The sequence below is a fragment of the Anolis carolinensis genome, chromosome 6 (genome assembly GCF_035594765.1).
Source record: "Anolis carolinensis isolate JA03-04 chromosome 6, rAnoCar3.1.pri, whole genome shotgun sequence".
Taxonomy (NCBI): Eukaryota; Metazoa; Chordata; class Lepidosauria; order Squamata; family Dactyloidae; genus Anolis; species Anolis carolinensis.
This window is the reverse complement of record NC_085846.1, coordinates 7,202,946-7,219,142: the sequence shown is the minus strand read 5'-3', so window position 1 is coordinate 7,219,142 and position 16,197 is coordinate 7,202,946. Positions and strand designations below refer to the sequence as shown.

Genomic DNA, 16,197 nt, shown 5'->3' with positions numbered 1-16,197 from the left:
AGGCAGTCTAAGAGTAGTATGAAGGAAAAAATAGCCTTCTATTTATGTATGTGATTTAGATCCCCTCTTTCTCGGAGGTTTTTTGGTTTTCCCCTGACGTTAAGTCCAGTCATGTCTGACTCTGGGGGTTGGTGCTCATTTCCATTTCTAAGCTGAAGAGCCAGTGCTGTCTGTAGAGACACCTCCAAGGTCATGTGGCCGGCATGACTGCATGGAGCGCCGTTACCTTCCCACCGGAGCGGTACCTATTGATCTACTCACATTGGCATGTTTTCGAACTGCTAGGTTGGCAAGAGCTGGAGCTAACAGTGGCTGCTCACGCCGCTCCTGGGGCTTGAACCTGGGACCTTTTGGTCTCCAGCTCAGTGCTTTTACACACTCTGCCGGGAAACGGGAAAAGAATTCAGATGGCTTTCAATTAGGGCTATAAAGACTGTCATTGATTTGAATTGTGATTTCATTTTGATTTGCATCTTCTGATTTTTTTTCTTGTTTTTAGATTGGTTCTGTGGGAGGGAGGTGAAATTTCCCCCAGAAAAGTCCTTCCTTCTGTCAGTTCCACTGTTTCTGGTGGTGGTGACTTACTTGATAAAAGCTGAAAAGAAACAAGTTTCATAGATCTTGCATGCAAAATATCTGGGATACAAGGTTATTTTGTGAAACCAGATTTACAGTAAAACTGGATATCTAAGCATGAGTGAATAAAGGACAGGGATTCAGAGGAAGAGCTTGTGTGATGGAAGCACCTCTAAGTACTGGAAGGTCCCAGGTCCTGAATTATATTGCATGGTTGGGAGAGAGTGGAAGTATTAACTTTACAAAGCCCAGATTGTTTAATCAGAATACTCCATAACTGGATACCTAACTAGGCAGGATAGCAGTGATAGATCTATGGTTCCCCATGAAGGCCTGGTTTCTATTCAAACCCACAGATTCAAGACCCCAGAGCTATTTTATTAATCCCTTTGTGGATGATTCTTCTCCAGAGCTTCCCATGACTCCGGAGCTGAAGATCGATCCTCCATCAGGAGAGGTAGCCGAAGGGCACACCCTGCTTATGACTTGTTCTTCCAATGGGAACAACACAGAGAAGAGTTTCCATTTCTACAAGGATGGAGCTGAGATTGGGGTCCCCAACCAGGGGTCTCTGAATTGCTCCGAAGGGTTTGGTGGTGCCCCTTCCAAGGTCTCTCTGAGCATTCGCCTACAAGCCCAGCCCAACCACACAGGGGAATATACCTGCAGGTATGAAGTAAACATGAGTGGCAGGTGGATCTTGTCTCCCTGGAGCCAGAAGGTCAACGTCACAGGTGAGTCCTTTTGGGGAGGGTGGCTGCATTGCTACCTAGTGATTAGAGCTTTGTACTGAAAGGGGATTCTTATTACTGTGTTTTGCTTGAAATCAAATAACGTGGTGGAGATGACGGGAGGAGAAAGGCTGTGTTCCTTTGGGGAGCCTCGACTGCTACACATGAGGTGTTGCAAAGAAAACGGGACCATTGTTGGGGATTATCGTCACTCTGGGTTGAGGGTGCCATACATCTGGATTAGGCCCTTGTTCTGTCGGGTCCCAGTTCCAGCCACAAATGCTGCTTATTTGATGTTGATATTCAGCCTGTTAGGGTCCTTTGCTCTCACTTATGAGGATGGTTTCCATGTGAGCACAGATGGAAACCCATTTCTGGATTTAGTGCAAACCACAGGAATGGAATCCACTCCCAAATTTAGTCTAAAGCTTAATGAAGCTTCCCAAAGGGCTGGATTCTATTCTCTGTAGTTTCAACACCTTCTTTAAAGCTTATGCATTACTCCATTGATCTGTTAGCCACCTGCTGCCACCAGGTGTTCTTCCAGGGATGATTGAATTAAATGTGCAATGTGTTGTTCATTCCATTCTATTTATTTCATGCAAAAATGGATAACTGGGTGAGACTGTAGCAGCTTTCAAACCCCCATTTTTATTTCAAACACTAAATGAATTTTTTTGTGACACAAATGAATGTCAAGAAAAAATCACTCTAAAAGTGTGAAAAATATCATGACAGTTTACCATTTTCTTCATGGGTTATCTTCATGTGTTTGTGAAAAACACATGTGTACACAGTCCTTTATAATCTGTTGTCTTTTCCTTTCTGGAATCTGTCTATAAAAACTTGATCCAAGTTGCCTTCTGAAAGTCATATAAGAAGATCCTTTTTCCAGGACAAGGAACTGGAGGCTTGGTTTTTTTGGGGGGCATTTTAACAGCTAGCCTTAAGGGTTTCTATATTGAAAGTATTGTTACTAATCCACTCTGAATTTTCAAGAATATGCTAAAATTTGAGACAAAGAATGTGTGGGGAACAGTAAACAATTTTGCTCATTTGTTTCCTTTATCAGTTTCCAGTTCTGTGCATTTTCAAACGGCATACACAGCATGGTTTGCGGTTCTATTTCTGATCCTGTTGGTGATTCCCTTCGCTTTCCGCTTCAGGCGAACGAACTGTGGTATGTGATTGAGCTGGTGGGGCCTCTTTCATAGTTTTCATATTGTAACCAAGGGTCTGTAACATCCCTGGAATCCACCTTCTTGCTTAACTTGTTGGTAATTTGCCCAACAAGACAATGAAAATGACAGCAGAGATCATATTTCCACCAACTTGTCTTCTCTTTTCTCTGAAAGTATCAAAACCTCATCAAGAATGTGATTCTGGAGAAAACAAGAAGAATCAGAAGGAACTTTGTCGGCTGGAATCCAAAGAACCAACAGACGGAGACTTACAGGTAGCGACAGATTGGATGGATTTTCTGTAAGATGTAGCCTCCCATCACTGAGACATTTGTGATTATTTCTCAATCCAGACACTCTATAGGATGTTTGATATAATTTTTGCATGGGCTTTTGAGACTCATAATTGTAGGGTGTATGTTTTTCCCAAATTGGGACATAATTTGTTCTACTTGGGTTCTATGTCTGGGTTGCAAGTTAATCTGCTGCAGGGCTTTAATTGAAGTATCCAAAGGGACGAATCTTATGAAAGAGATTCATCTCCTATTCATTGTGTTCAGCAGTATGAATAGCTTTTTAAAATCTTATTGATAAAATTTAGCTCATTGGATAGCACACACAAATCCTATTTACTTGATTCAGCACCAAACTGGAAACGTCCAGCTGCCCCTGGTCTCTATCCTCAATTTTTCTTTGCTTCTGCAGGGCTCAGAGGTGGCTTATGCCCATCTCGCCTTCTCTTCTGCTTCTCCTTCTTCTGGATCAGCGATGGAGAGGGTGGACCCACTGGTGCAAGAGAAAGGAGTCATGTATGGTGAGATTCACACCAAGAGAACAAGAAAATAAAGATTGATTTATAGCAGAAAGAACCAACTGCATGAGACATCTCGAACTCAGGATGCACTATTGCTTCAGCACAAATGAATTCCTTTGGTGCCTCAAAGAGAAGAATGTGTCAACCAAGAGTCCATCCACATTGTGTGCATCTGCCATACTGAACAATTATTTGGAGATCTGTATCATTGTATTACAACAATAGACAAGATAAAACCACTGTCTATTTTAATGTATTTTAGATTTTTTTTAATCTTTGTATTATTTTATTATTTGTTCATTACCCTTATAGGTTGGTACGGGAAACAGAAACAAATACAATGCTAAGGAATGAAATAAATAAATGTTCAATTATATTTACTTGTAGCCTAAGATATGATGGTATAAGACAGGATGGAAATATTTAAATAAAATAATATAAAGAAAACTAGAATTCTGTTGGTCTCATAGGTGTGTGTAATTTTCTTTGCTGTTTGCTGAATCTATGGTGCCTTCTCTCTTAAATACAGCCCAGACCCACAGTTTCATCTTTCGATGTAGAAAAAGTCTTCTGATGGTTCAAAATAAAAGGAATCGGAGATCTATTATTATCGTCACTAATGGGCCATCATTTTGCTCACAACACATGTGTCTTGACTTTGGGCAGGAATGGTGCCTGGGGTCCCCGGCTTAGAAGGGTCATCCTGAGGTTCGACTGAATCCCTCCAGATGCTTTTGAGGTCTTTGAAGGAGGCTGGAGGCCAAAACCCAAACCAACCTGCAGGCTGGTGAAAACCAATTACTCATTTGTTCCTTTGTTTTCTCACCTCCTGCCCCACTCTGCAACTCTCTGGTTATTTAGAAGCCCTGTTGTGCTCAAAGGGCCAGGAAGGGGGGGCAGAGCCAAGCCGGATGCGGTCAGCTGGGCCATGGGGCTGGAAAGCACCTCTTTGGTGTGGCCAAGCAGGGCCAGGAGCCCATAGGCTGAGTGCGCGCCTGGCTGGAGGTGTGAATCTGGGGGGCCGGTGGGCAGAGGGAGAGGAGGTGACGCAGTTCCGGCCTTGGTCTCTGCTGCTGAAGCTCCTTGCAGATGAGCTGGACAGGCCTGGCTCTGTCTGGAGGGAAAGCAGGCGGTGGAGGATCCGAGGAGCAGCGCTGGAGGCATCTGGGTGTCTTGGCTGAGGATGGGGTCCATGGCCTTGGTTGCAGGTTTGGACTTCTCCCTTTCCGCTTCTCACCACCCTGCATCCTATTATCATATCATTGCTCTCCTTTGGTGTCTTTCTCTCAGCTTTTTAATGTGGATCAGTGCTCTTTCCAGCATTTAAAGGAGCATCTGGGGCCACTTGAAAACTTTGGTGGTCCTCCTACACCCCGGTGGCAGGTTTTTTAAGGAACCACTACTAACGCTGTTGCTTCTGAGGATATTGCACCATTGATGAGCTTTCAATCTGCTGTTGATTTATAGCAACCCAATGGGTTTTCTTAGGCAAGAAATAAGCTCTACAGCATCTGGCAATGTCACATCAGAATACAAGGTAGGGATGCCGCTGCTTAGTTTCCAAGGTCAGGCTAGATCTGGTGCTTTTAGGGCATTTAAGCTGGTTTACGGACAGAAGAGAGGCTTTATTTCCTATTTTGAAGGAGCAGGAGCGAAACAGCATTTTCAAGTGGAAAATGGCGGCCTCTATTGCACACCAACAACAGCCAATTTGAAGAACCAGATGCAATATTTTGTCATTCTCAGTTGTTTCTGAGGAAATTGTGCTTTCAGATCTTCTATCAATTTCTGGAGTCTTCATGAGCCTACCATATTTGTTGGCTGTCTCCCATCCTTCCGAAGCTCTTTCTGTCATTTTGCTTGTCTTTACTGATATCTCTCCCGCCTTTTGTCCCCTTTGTTTGCATTAACCCAGTGGAGTGTGGAAGCTGACCAACTCCTTTCTTTCTTTTCCCCCCTCTTTCAGCAACATTTGCAGTTCTTTATTTACTGGATCCCTTTGCAGGTAAGAATAAGGAATGGATGCCATTATCCCATTTGAGGGGTGTGAGACCTCAGGAGGGCCTGACCCTGAGTCTTGGGGACTTCTTTGGGCCTTTAATTGATGGGAAGGAGTCCCTGGGTGAGACCACTGCTTTGAAAGGTACAAATAGATATACTTTCCTCAATACTTAGGTTTCATATTTCTTTTTTGTTGAGGTTAGAAGGAGAGGACCAAAGGACACCTCTTTCCCTTTTTCAGGTTCACAGGGAGAGGCATCTCTTCCAGCCCCAACACTCTCCTTGTCCACCCCGTACAGCACATTTTTAAATGAAGAGTGGATCTATTTGGACTGCACACCTCCAGCAGAACAGACGGGATCATGGTTCTCCTTCTCTCAAATGAACAGATCAAATCAATGGACTATATACAAGGAACAGATAAGAAAATCTTTGGAAATCCCCGCAACAGACCTGGAATCAAAGGAAACTTTTATTTGCTTTTACAAAACCAAAGATAACAAAGGAAGAAGTTTTCAGTCTCCAAGGAGTAACAGCATAGCCATCTCCATTATAAGTAAGTTCTTTGGTTTTGTGGTTAATGAGTTTTCAATGTTCGCCTGGTCTGAAGGCTCAACATTTTGGGGGTGGTTGATTGGCACCTGAAGGATGCCGGTGGAGGGGGGAGGGCAGAGTGAAGGGATCCCATTTTCTAAGTTTGGTTTTGATGGAACAAAAAGTGTCCTTTTAGTAACACACGTACAGTCCAATTGTATATATAAACTCCTCAAAGCATTTTGTTAGTGTTTCTATGAAACTTTGGAGTTTCAGCGTTTCATAATTTTGTATACTAACTGGCCAAATGGTTTTCTTTCCTTCTTTGTGGGGAGCTGCAGAGCCTCCTCGAGGTCCAGTTCTCTCCCTGGATCCTCAGCAGCCCTTTTACATCCCCGGAGAAGAGCTCAGCCTGGACTGCGCGGCTCCAGAGGGACAAGATGTGGCCGGATACAGATTCCTCAGGGAGGGACAAACCCAGAAAAGTAAGCAACTATTCCTTGAAGGGAAAGAACCCCGTCAAGCTTTCCAAGTGGATGAAAACACGAATGGGACCTATGTCTGTGTGTATTGGATTCTGACCGCAGAAGGGCGGGAGATTCAGTCCCAGAAAAGCAACACTGTCTCCATCGTGGTGAGAGGTGAGTGACTCCCTGTCAATTTGCCCCCAGAAAAGTCTCTCTTTATATCAGCTCCACTGTTTGTTTCTGATGGAGGTGGTAGTCCCCTTCAAATGTTCTTGGACTTCACCTCCCATCAGTCCTAGCTAGCATAGTCAATGATAAGGAATTCTGGATGTCATTTGGAGAGACACAAGATCCTCACCTTAACCCTGTTTATTTTACTGTTCTCTTTCTATTATTTCTTCTTTGCAACTCTATTTCACTTAGCGAAAGACAGGTAGGACAAGTGAAATGGAAGGAAAAGTAAGCAGTTATTACTGCATTTCAGCTGAAGTCCTGGAGCAGGAATATAGTGATGTTAGATATCTGAACCAGAAATCAATTAATTTAAGATAGTTTTTATTTTTATGGGAGCTATAGGCCGAAAACATCTGGGGACCCATAGGTTGAGAACCACTACCCTGAGCGTTTTTCCCAACTAGAGAAAAAAGTTTTCTGTCTACTAAAATATATAGGGGAGTAAGCTGCTTCCGGGATCTGGATTTATTCTATAATACTGCATATCTTTATTGAAGGAGTGAAAGGAATTAAGAGGAAAGAGTTAGCGTGATGGTTTTAGGTTCTGGATTTTATTGCATGGCTGGGATGGAGTGGGCATGTGAGCTGTGCAAGAACCAGGTCCCTGAAATCACAAGATTCCATCGTTGCTCATCCAAACTAGGCATTGACTGAAAAGACCTGGTGTCAGATCTCTGGTTCTCCATGCAGTTATCTGGTGCCGGCTGGGCTTCTGTTCAAAGCCACAGAATGATGCTCACAGAGCCATTTCAGCACTCCTTACTTATCTTCTCCTGATGATTGCTCTCCAGATCTTCCCCCGACTCCAGATCTGAAGATGGATCCTGCATCCGGAATGATACTGGCAGGGGACACCATGCGTATAACTTGTTCATCCAATGGGAACCACACGGAGAGAAAGTTCTATTTCTACAAGGATGGAGCTGAGATTGGGGTCACCAACCAAAGGCCTCTGAATTGCTCCAAAGAGCCTGGAGACGCTTCTTCCAACATCTCCCTGAGCATCTGTCTACAAGCTCAGCCCAACCTGACAGGGGAATATACCTGCAGGTATAAAAAAAGCATGAGTGGCAGGTGGATCATGTCTCCCTGGAGCCAGAAGGTCAACATCACAGGTGAGTCCCTTTGGGGATGGAGGCTGCATTGCTTCCTAGTTGACAGAGCTTTCTTCCAAAGCTGGATTTTCTGTTTTTGTGTTTTGCTTGAAATCAAAGAACCTGATGAAGGGCAGAGAAAAGCTTGATGTGATCAAATGGCACCAAGTGTTACACATGGAGCATTGCCAGTGAAGGTGTAATAGCTGGGGAATACCAGCAATCTGGATTGTGGACCACATACATCTGGATTAGGCTCTTGTTTCACTTCCATGTGTGAATACTGCTTCTTTTCACAGAAAGGGTGTGTTTTAAGAAAATTGACCCCGGGAAACAATAGACTTCCTGCTTGTTCTTTTCTTTTATCAGTTTCCAGTATGATCCAAAATTCATACATGCCATGGTGGGCTGTTCGATTCCTGATCTTGCTGATGATTCCCTTCTCTTTCTGTTTCACGAGGAAGGTCAATGGTATGTGGTAAGAGTTTGTGGATACCTCTTTTCATGGATTTAATAAAGTTCCCAGAGAATGGAGTAATGTACAGGAAGATTCTGTTTAGAATCATCAACAGAGCAGCAAAATAAAGAAGGATTAATACAGAAATAAGTTTCTGAATTGTTATTCATGGATATTTGAAAGACCACCTCCTTGCCACCTGAGACGGCCCCAAATCTGAGAGGAGGCTTTGTTATGTGTCCAAATCTGCCCGAAATCTGAGAGGAGGCCCTGTTGTGTGTCCCAACCTTTCATGAAGTTGGGTGGGTGGCTCCATGGAACAGGGCTTTCTCCCTAGCAGCCACTCAATGGAAGAACTCCTTACGCAAGAAAGTTAGATGGATCCATCTCTTTTAAGCTTCCACCATGCAGCCCAAAGGGCTTGTCTACACAGTATTCAATGCTTGAGGCTAGAGTATTTTCAGGGGTCACAAAAACGGGGCCTGGAGGCAGCATGTAACCCCTGGTCCACACTGCGCCTGCGCATGAGCTAGACAGTAAATAGTAAGGAAAACAGCTCTGTGGTTTCATTCCTGACAGCCCTTTCCTTTCTATGTCTTCTTTAGAACCATCAAAAGAAGACCAGGAAGAACCGGAGTCAGGAGAAAGGGAGAGCATACCACTTCAGAGCCGTGCTTCCCAAGCCCTTTCAATCACGGAACCCTCCAGAAGGCTCCCCCCACTCCTCGCCCCACAGAACCCTAACCTTGTCCCTGATTTTCCTGCAGAGCCCTAACTGTGTTGTGAGACTACAAAGCTCTTCCTTCTTTCATGTACTGCTATTTCCTCTGTGTTCTGTATCATGTTGGTTTGGAAATAAAGGGATTCAAATTTTGTTTTTAAAGCAGAGGTACATTGAATTTCAACAAGATCTTTATACTCTGGCACTGGCTTTAAAAAAGATTTTTTTAAAGATTTAAAAGATTTTTTTCATGAAACCCCTAGGATATTTTTAGCGCCCAGCCCAAAAACATCCTTGTTAAGATAAAGGAAAATGCACATTTGCTGAGATTTGTGTTGGGGACCCAATTGTTTTGTCTCTCTCTGCTCTGATTGGGCCTTTTATATAAGATTTTCTCCTTGCTTTGTGGACTTCAAATCCACATGTCCCAAGCTTTGAGAGTCCCTCAAGGTGACTTTTTAATTCCCACTGGTTCCCACAGTTTCACCTACCTGCATTTGATATCATCTCACTGTTCTAGGGATTTTAAAATGTCTTCTAGGCAATTCTGTGGCATGCTTATTGGCAGATATTGTATTGGAAAAGCTAGAAAATCCCAAGAGATGACACTTTTTCATTTAAAAATTGTTCTCTTCCTGTGCTTTTTTCAGACTCTGATTTTATTTCCATTTTCGGTGCTGCACTGCTTTGCTCTCTTCCTCAAGAATTTAGTTTGCTTTATAACATGCTATTCGTTTATTAAATGCTTTTAATGTCTTTGTACATCAGTAAAACCTGGCTAAAGAGTGTCTAGAATTGAAAGAGATAAAATAAAATACACAATATTTTTAACACTATTGTGGGTGAAACGACGTTTGTGTACATTGAGTAATCAGAAAGCAAAAGTGTCACTGTCTCCCCCACCCGTATGGATGGTTCTGGATTGTGAAGTACTTTGAAGTTTGGAATTCTGGCTAAGCGATGCTCAACCTGTTCAAGGAAAATTCTTCTGCAGGACTGAGCTGTGGCTGTGAGGGTAAAGAAAACCTTGTGTTTCCTAAGACGCCAAGAAACTGGGCAATGAGTTATGTAGCAAGGCCTGGAGAAGGGTAGTTTGGCTTGTAAGAGGTAAAGGATGCCTAGAAACATTGACTTCAACCAGATTAATCAGCTTCCTGGACATTTCCCAGCACATGCACTTGACATATAACAGTAGTTAGAAACTTTAATTTAAGGAACAAATATGCAAATACGAAAAAGGAACTAATATTTACTGTAGGAACTCCATTCTGAGAGAGGAAAGATACTCAGAATTGTGTGAATATAACCTAGCTACATCTTGGAAGATCAAAAAAGGACTCATGGGAAGAAGAACTGGTGGAGAAACGTCCCTAAGGATATTGGTTTGCATCACAGAGGGGTCAGGATAGGGAGACAGAGAAGGAGGATGACTCAAATTATCTAACCGTGTTAGTGCGGTCTACTGTGAGGCACTCTTCACCCTTCCGTGCCAAGCGTTGTTGCACTTCCAACAGAAGCCACTCCTGACCAAGTACTATACTTGTATACTATACCAACTTGTGATTCCTGGATCTTTTTTTCTTCCAATTCTGGTTTGTCAGCATAAGAGCCACAAATCATCTCCTAGAATTACAGAAGGAGAAAGAAATCTGCCTTTTGAAAGAGAGTTGGCCTGCCCTTCTGCTCCTCCAGGCATCTCCCCCTTCTATAGCTGCAGGCTTCGTCTTTCAGGAAAGCACAGCACTCTCCTCCATTATGCCAGTTGGCATGTTTCTCTCACTATAGGAACCTTGGGAAGTCCATTTGTATCTGGAAGAAGAACCAATTTATCACGGCATCCCTCCCATGGGTTTCTTGTGTGTTCACATTACACATCCAAGTAGAACTTAAAAAGGGCTCGGGCTGTGGCGCAGGCTGGAGAGCAGCTGCAATGAATCACTGCAATGAATCACTCTGACCAGGAGGTCATGAGTTCGAGGCCCGCTCTGAGCCTATGTTTGTTTGTCTTTGTTATATGTTAAAAGGCATTGAATGTTTGCCTATATGTGTAATGTGATCCGTCCTGAGTCCCCTTCGGGGTGAGAAGGGCGGAATATAAATGCTGTAATTAAACAAATAAAATAAATTAAAAAGGCCACTTTTGGAGGGACAGCTCTCAGAATCTGTGTTTTGGAATACAGCTCCCAGAATCCCCTCTCTCCAATGTAACTATGTAGTGTCCTGCTCTCTTAGATGCAGCCCAGTCCTTTGTTTTCTTTCTATGGTGTAGGAAAAACCCCTTCCTGGGTTTGTATTAAGAGGAACTGGGGATAAACCAGTTGGTTATATTGTGTTCATTGGCAACCATGGTCTGGGATTTGGCTCACAACACATGGGCAAGGATCCTTGACATTGGGCAGGAATGGCGCATGGTGTCCACTGGTTGGAGGAGGAAGTCTTAGAAGCTGAAACCCAATTAAGATGCAAACTGATGAGAAACAATTGCTCCTTCGCCTTCTCACCCCTGGCCCCACATTGCAACTCTTTGACTATTTTTAAGCATTGGTTTACAAGAAAGGCACAGAGGAGGCAGAACAAAGCCGGATGCGGTCAGCTGCGCATTGGGGCTTGAAACCATGCCTTTGGTGTGGCCAAGCAGGGCTGGGAGCCTATAGCTTGAGAAGTGCGCCTGGCTGGAGGTGTGGAGCTGAGGGCCGGTGCACAGAAGGAAGAGGAGGTGACGCAGTTCCAGCCTTGGTCTCGGCTGCTGAGGCTTCTTGCAGGTGAGCTGGACAGGCCTGGCTCTGTCTGGAGGGAAAGCAAGGCGGAGGAGGATCGGAGGAGCAGCGCTGGAGGCATCCGGGCATCTTGGCTGAGAATGGAGTCCAAGGCCTTGGTTGCAGGTTTGGATTTTTCACTTCTCACCACCCTGCATCCCATTATCACTGCTCTCCTTTGATGTCTTTCCCTCAGCTTCTTTATGTAGATCAGGGCTATTTCTTGTGCTTGGAGGACCATCTAGAGATTCTTGAAAACTTTGGTGGTCCTCCTACTCTCCAATGGCACTTTGTCATTCTCTGTTGGGTCTGGGGGTATTGCACCACTGATAAGCTTTCAATCTGCTGTCAATCTATGGCAACCCAATGGGTTTTTTAAGGCAAGAAATAAACCCTACACGATCTGGGATATGTCGGCAGTGTCCCATCAGAATACGAAATAGGGATGCTGATGCTTAGCGTCCAAGGTCAGGCTAGATCTGGTTCTTTTAGGGCATTTAAGTTGATCTACAAACAGAGGAGAGGCTTCATTTCCTATTTCTGAGTAGCAGAAGTGAAGCATCACTTTCAAGGGGAAAATGGTGGCTACTGTCATGGTTTGCAAAGACACTGTGCTATATGTGTGTTATCTGGAAAAGTAAGTTCATAAAGCTGATTGGCTGAGCCTGCAAAGACATGGGAATTGATTTGATACTGTTTCTGTTCTGCTGCTGTAGAACCAATCTGAACAAGTTTTTTTTCAGTGCTGACTAAGCACTGCTGGAGAAAAGAGGCCTTGCTATTTTTGAGGCCTGTTTGCTGCTGAGAAGAGAAGGTGAAGAACCAGGACTGTATCCTTCACTGAAGCAGATCTGTGGACTGAGACAAGACTGTTTATGACAATGGACTTCTGTAAGCAATCACAGACCATTGTGAATACCACTGCTCTTTTGATCTCTTGGAATTAGTAAAGTTCCTGTATTTCATTCTTTGTTCTGCAAACCTGAGTGGTACGTCATTGTTCTGCAGGTGACTCTGGGTCACGGGCACACATAAGAGCTTCCATTCAACAATCCACAATAGCTTCTACTGCAGTCCAACAACAGCCAGTTTGAAGAACCAGATGTAATATTTTGTCATTCTCAGTTCTTTTGAGGACCCTTGGCTTTCATGTCTTTTGCAAATTTCTGGAGACTTCATGAGACTACATTATTTGTTGGCTGTCTCCCATCTTTCAAAAGATATTTCTGTCTCTCTTTGATCTCTCCCATCTTCTGTCCCCTTTGTTTGCATTCCCTCAGTGGAGTGTGGAGCTAACATTTCTTTCTTTTCACCTCTTTCAGTGCCATTTGCAGTTCTTTATTGGATGGGGCCCTTTGCAGGTAAGAATAAGGAATGAGTAAATGCCATTACCCCAACTGAGGGTTGTGAGATCTCAAGAGGGCCTGGCCCTGCGTCTTGGGGACTTCTTGGGGTCTTTGATTGAGGGGAGGAGTCCCTGGGTGAGACCACTGGTTTGAAAGGTACAAGTTGATATACTTTCCTCATTACCTAGGTTTGGTATTTCTTTTTTGTTGAGGTCTGAAGGAGAAGACCAAAGGACACCTCTTTCCCCTTTTCAGGTTCACAGGGAGAAGCATCTCCTCCAGCCCCTACACTCTCCTTGTCCACCCCGTTCAGCACATTTGTAAGCTACGAGTTCATCTGGTTCAATTGCGAGCCCCCAGCAGGACAGACGGCATTTTGGTTCTCTCTCTCTCGAATGAACGGACCAAGTCAATGGACTACATACAAGGAACACACAAGAAAATCTTTGGATATCCTCGCAACAGATCTAAACTCAAAGGAAACTTTTGTTTGCTTTTACAAAACCAAAGATAATGCAGGAATAAGTTTGCAGTCTCTAAGGAGTAACAGCATAGCCATCTCCATTATAAGTAAGGTCTTTGGTTTTTTGATGAACGAGTTTGCAATGTTCGCGTGGTCTGAAGGCTCCACATTTCTTGGGGTGCTTTTTTGGCACCTGAAGGAAGCCAATGCAGGAGGGAGGGCAGAGTGTAGGGATCCCCAGTTTCTAAGTTTGGAACAAAAAAAGTGTAGGAACAAAAAGTGTCCTTCAGTAATACACATACATTCCAATTGTATATATACACTTCTCAAAGCACTTTGTTAGAGTGTTCCTATGAAACTTTGCAGTATCAACATTTGATAATTTTTTAACTGGTCGAAATGGTTTTCTCTCTTTTTTTGTGGGGAGGTGCAGAGCGTCCTCTATCTCCGGTTCTCTCCCTGGATCCTCAGCATCCCTTTTACATCCTGGGAGAAGAGCTCAGCCTGAACTGTGCGGCTCCAGAGGGACAAGATGTGGCCGGATACAGATTCTTAGAAGTGGCACAAAGCCTGCCAGGTTGGCAAATATTCCTTGAAGGGAAAGAACCCCACAAAGCTTTCCAAGTGGGTGAAATCACTAATGGGACGTATGTCTGCATGTATTGGATTCTGACCCCAGATGGGCAGCAGATTCAGTCCCAGAAAAGCAGCACTGTCTCCATCGTGGTGAGAGGTGAGTGAGTCCCTGTCCCCAGAAAAGCCTCTCTTCATAACAGTTCCATTGTTTGTTTCCGGTTTAGGTAGTAGTCCCCTTCAAATGTTCTTAAACTGCAACTCCCATCTGTCCCAGCTAGTACAGTCACTGGTAAGGAATTCTGGATGTCATTTGGAGAGACACAAGATCCCCACCTTAACCCTGTTTATTTTACTGTTCTCTTTCTATTATTTCTTCTTTGCAACTCTAGGTAGGACAAGTGAAATGGAAGGAAAAGTAAACAGTCATTAAAATCCATTTCCCCCAGAAAAGCACAACAATCAGAGGCAACTTAGGGACAATTTACCATCGTCTCCTCATCTGTATTTCAACTGAAGTTCTGAACCAAGAATATATGAATACAAGATATTTGAACCAGAAATCCATGAATTTATGATTGCTTTTAATCTCTTAGTAGTGCTTTACCTAATTGAAACGGATAGGCTCCAACTAAAGACCAAAGAGTTATCTGTCTACTAAAATAGCTGCTTTCAGGATCTGGATTTATTTTATAACACTGGCTGACTTTAGTGAAAGGAGGAGGGGAATTCAGAGGAAAGGCTTAGTGTGGCCGTTTCAGGTACTAGATTTATTTTATTTTATTTTTGCTTGGCTGGGATGGAGTGTGAATGTGAGTTGTAGAAGACGCAGGTCCCTGAAATCACAAGACTCCATAATTAGTCACCCAAACTAGACACTGACTGAAACAGACCCTGGTGCCAGATCTCTGGTTCTCCATGCACATATCTGGTGCAGGCAGGGCTTTTGTTCAAAGCTTTTTGTTCAAAGAATGATGCTCACAGAGCCATTTTAGCACCCCGACTTATCTTCTTTTGATGATTGTTCTCCAGATCTTCCCCCAACTCCGAATCTGAAGGTGGATCCTGCATCTGGAGTGTACCTGGAAGGGGACACCCTGCTTATCATTTGTTCATCCAATGGGAGCCACACGGAGAGAAGGTTCTATTTTTACAAGGATGGAGCTGAGATTGGAGACACCAACCAGGGGTCTCTGAATTTCTCCAAATTCAGAGGTGCCCCTTCCAAGGTCTCTCTGAGCATTTGCCTACAAGCTGAGCCCAACCACACAGGGGAATATACCTGCAGGTATGAAGAAAACATGAGTGGCAGGTGGATCATATCTCCCTGGAGCCAGAAGGTCAACATCACAGGTGAGTCCTTTTGGGGAGGGAGGCTGCATTGCTTCCTAGTTGACAGAGATATCTTCCGAAGCTGGATTTTCTGTTTTTGTTTTGCTTGAAATCAAAGAACCTGTTGAAGAAAAACTTAATGTGATCAGATGGCATCAAGTGTTACACATGGAGCATTGCCAGTGAATGATAACAGCTGGGGAATACTAACAATCTGATTGTGAACTCCATACATCTGGATTAGGCCCTTGTTTCACGTCCAGGTGTAAATACTGCTTCATTTCACAGAAAGGGTGTGTTTTAAGAAAATTGACCCTGGGAAACAGTAAACTTCCTGCTTGTTCTTTTCTTTTATCAGTTTCCAGTATGATCCAAAATTCATACGTACCATGGTGGGCTGTTCGATTCCTGATCTTGCTGATGATTCCCTTCCTTTTCTGCTTCACGAGAAAGGTCAATGGTATGTGGTAAGAGTTTGTGGATACCTCTTTTCATGGATTTAATAAAGTTCCCAGAGAAGGGAATAATGTGCAGGAAGATTCTGTTTTGAACCATCAGCAGAGCGGCAATAAAAGAGGATTAATACAGAAAGAAGCTTCTGAATTGTTGTTTCTGGATATTTGAAAGACCACCTCCTTGCCACATGAGACGGCCCCAAATCTGAGAGGAGGCTTTGTTATGTGTCCAAATCTGCCCCAAATCTGAGAAGAGGACCTGTTTTGTGTCCCAACCTTTCATGGAGTTGGGTGGGTGGATCCATGGAACAGGGCCAGAGGCGGTCCAACAATGAGGCGAATTAGGCAGTCGCCTGTGGTGCAAAACATACGGGGGCAAAGTTGAGACTGCTTTTTCTGTTGATTTGTTGTAAAACTTGGGCTTGTCTACACAGTATTCAATGCTTGAGACTGGATTATTTT

At 43.7% G+C, this 16,197-nt stretch overlaps 1 protein-coding gene across 1 annotated transcript; it reads left to right on the top strand.

Moving 5' to 3' along the window:
* Positions 1-4,305: 4,305 nt before the first annotated feature.
* Positions 4,306-15,609, top strand: LOC134292372 (Fc receptor-like protein 5). Its single transcript, XM_062957058.1, has 10 exons — positions 4,306-4,510; positions 5,269-5,307; positions 5,545-5,859; positions 6,179-6,478; positions 7,330-7,653; positions 11,573-11,692; positions 13,168-13,232; positions 13,847-14,108; positions 14,981-15,301; positions 15,569-15,609. Exons 1-10 carry the CDS (start codon positions 4,486-4,488, stop codon positions 15,607-15,609), a joined length of 1,812 nt encoding a protein of 603 aa, XP_062813128.1. The 5' UTR covers positions 4,306-4,485.
* Positions 15,610-16,197: the final 588 nt, after the last annotated feature.

Bases quoted from the DNA above. Each gene is read 5' to 3' on its own strand.
- LOC134292372 (XM_062957058.1), top strand. From the start codon at position 4,486: ATGGGGTCCATGGCCTTGGTTGCAG. The intron at 4,511-5,268 runs GTTTGGACTTCT...CCCCTCTTTCAG, and splicing joins GTCCATGGCCTTGGTTGCAG to CAACATTTGCAGTTCTTTAT. The intron at 5,308-5,544 runs GTAAGAATAAGG...TCCCTTTTTCAG, and splicing joins TTTACTGGATCCCTTTGCAG to GTTCACAGGGAGAGGCATCT.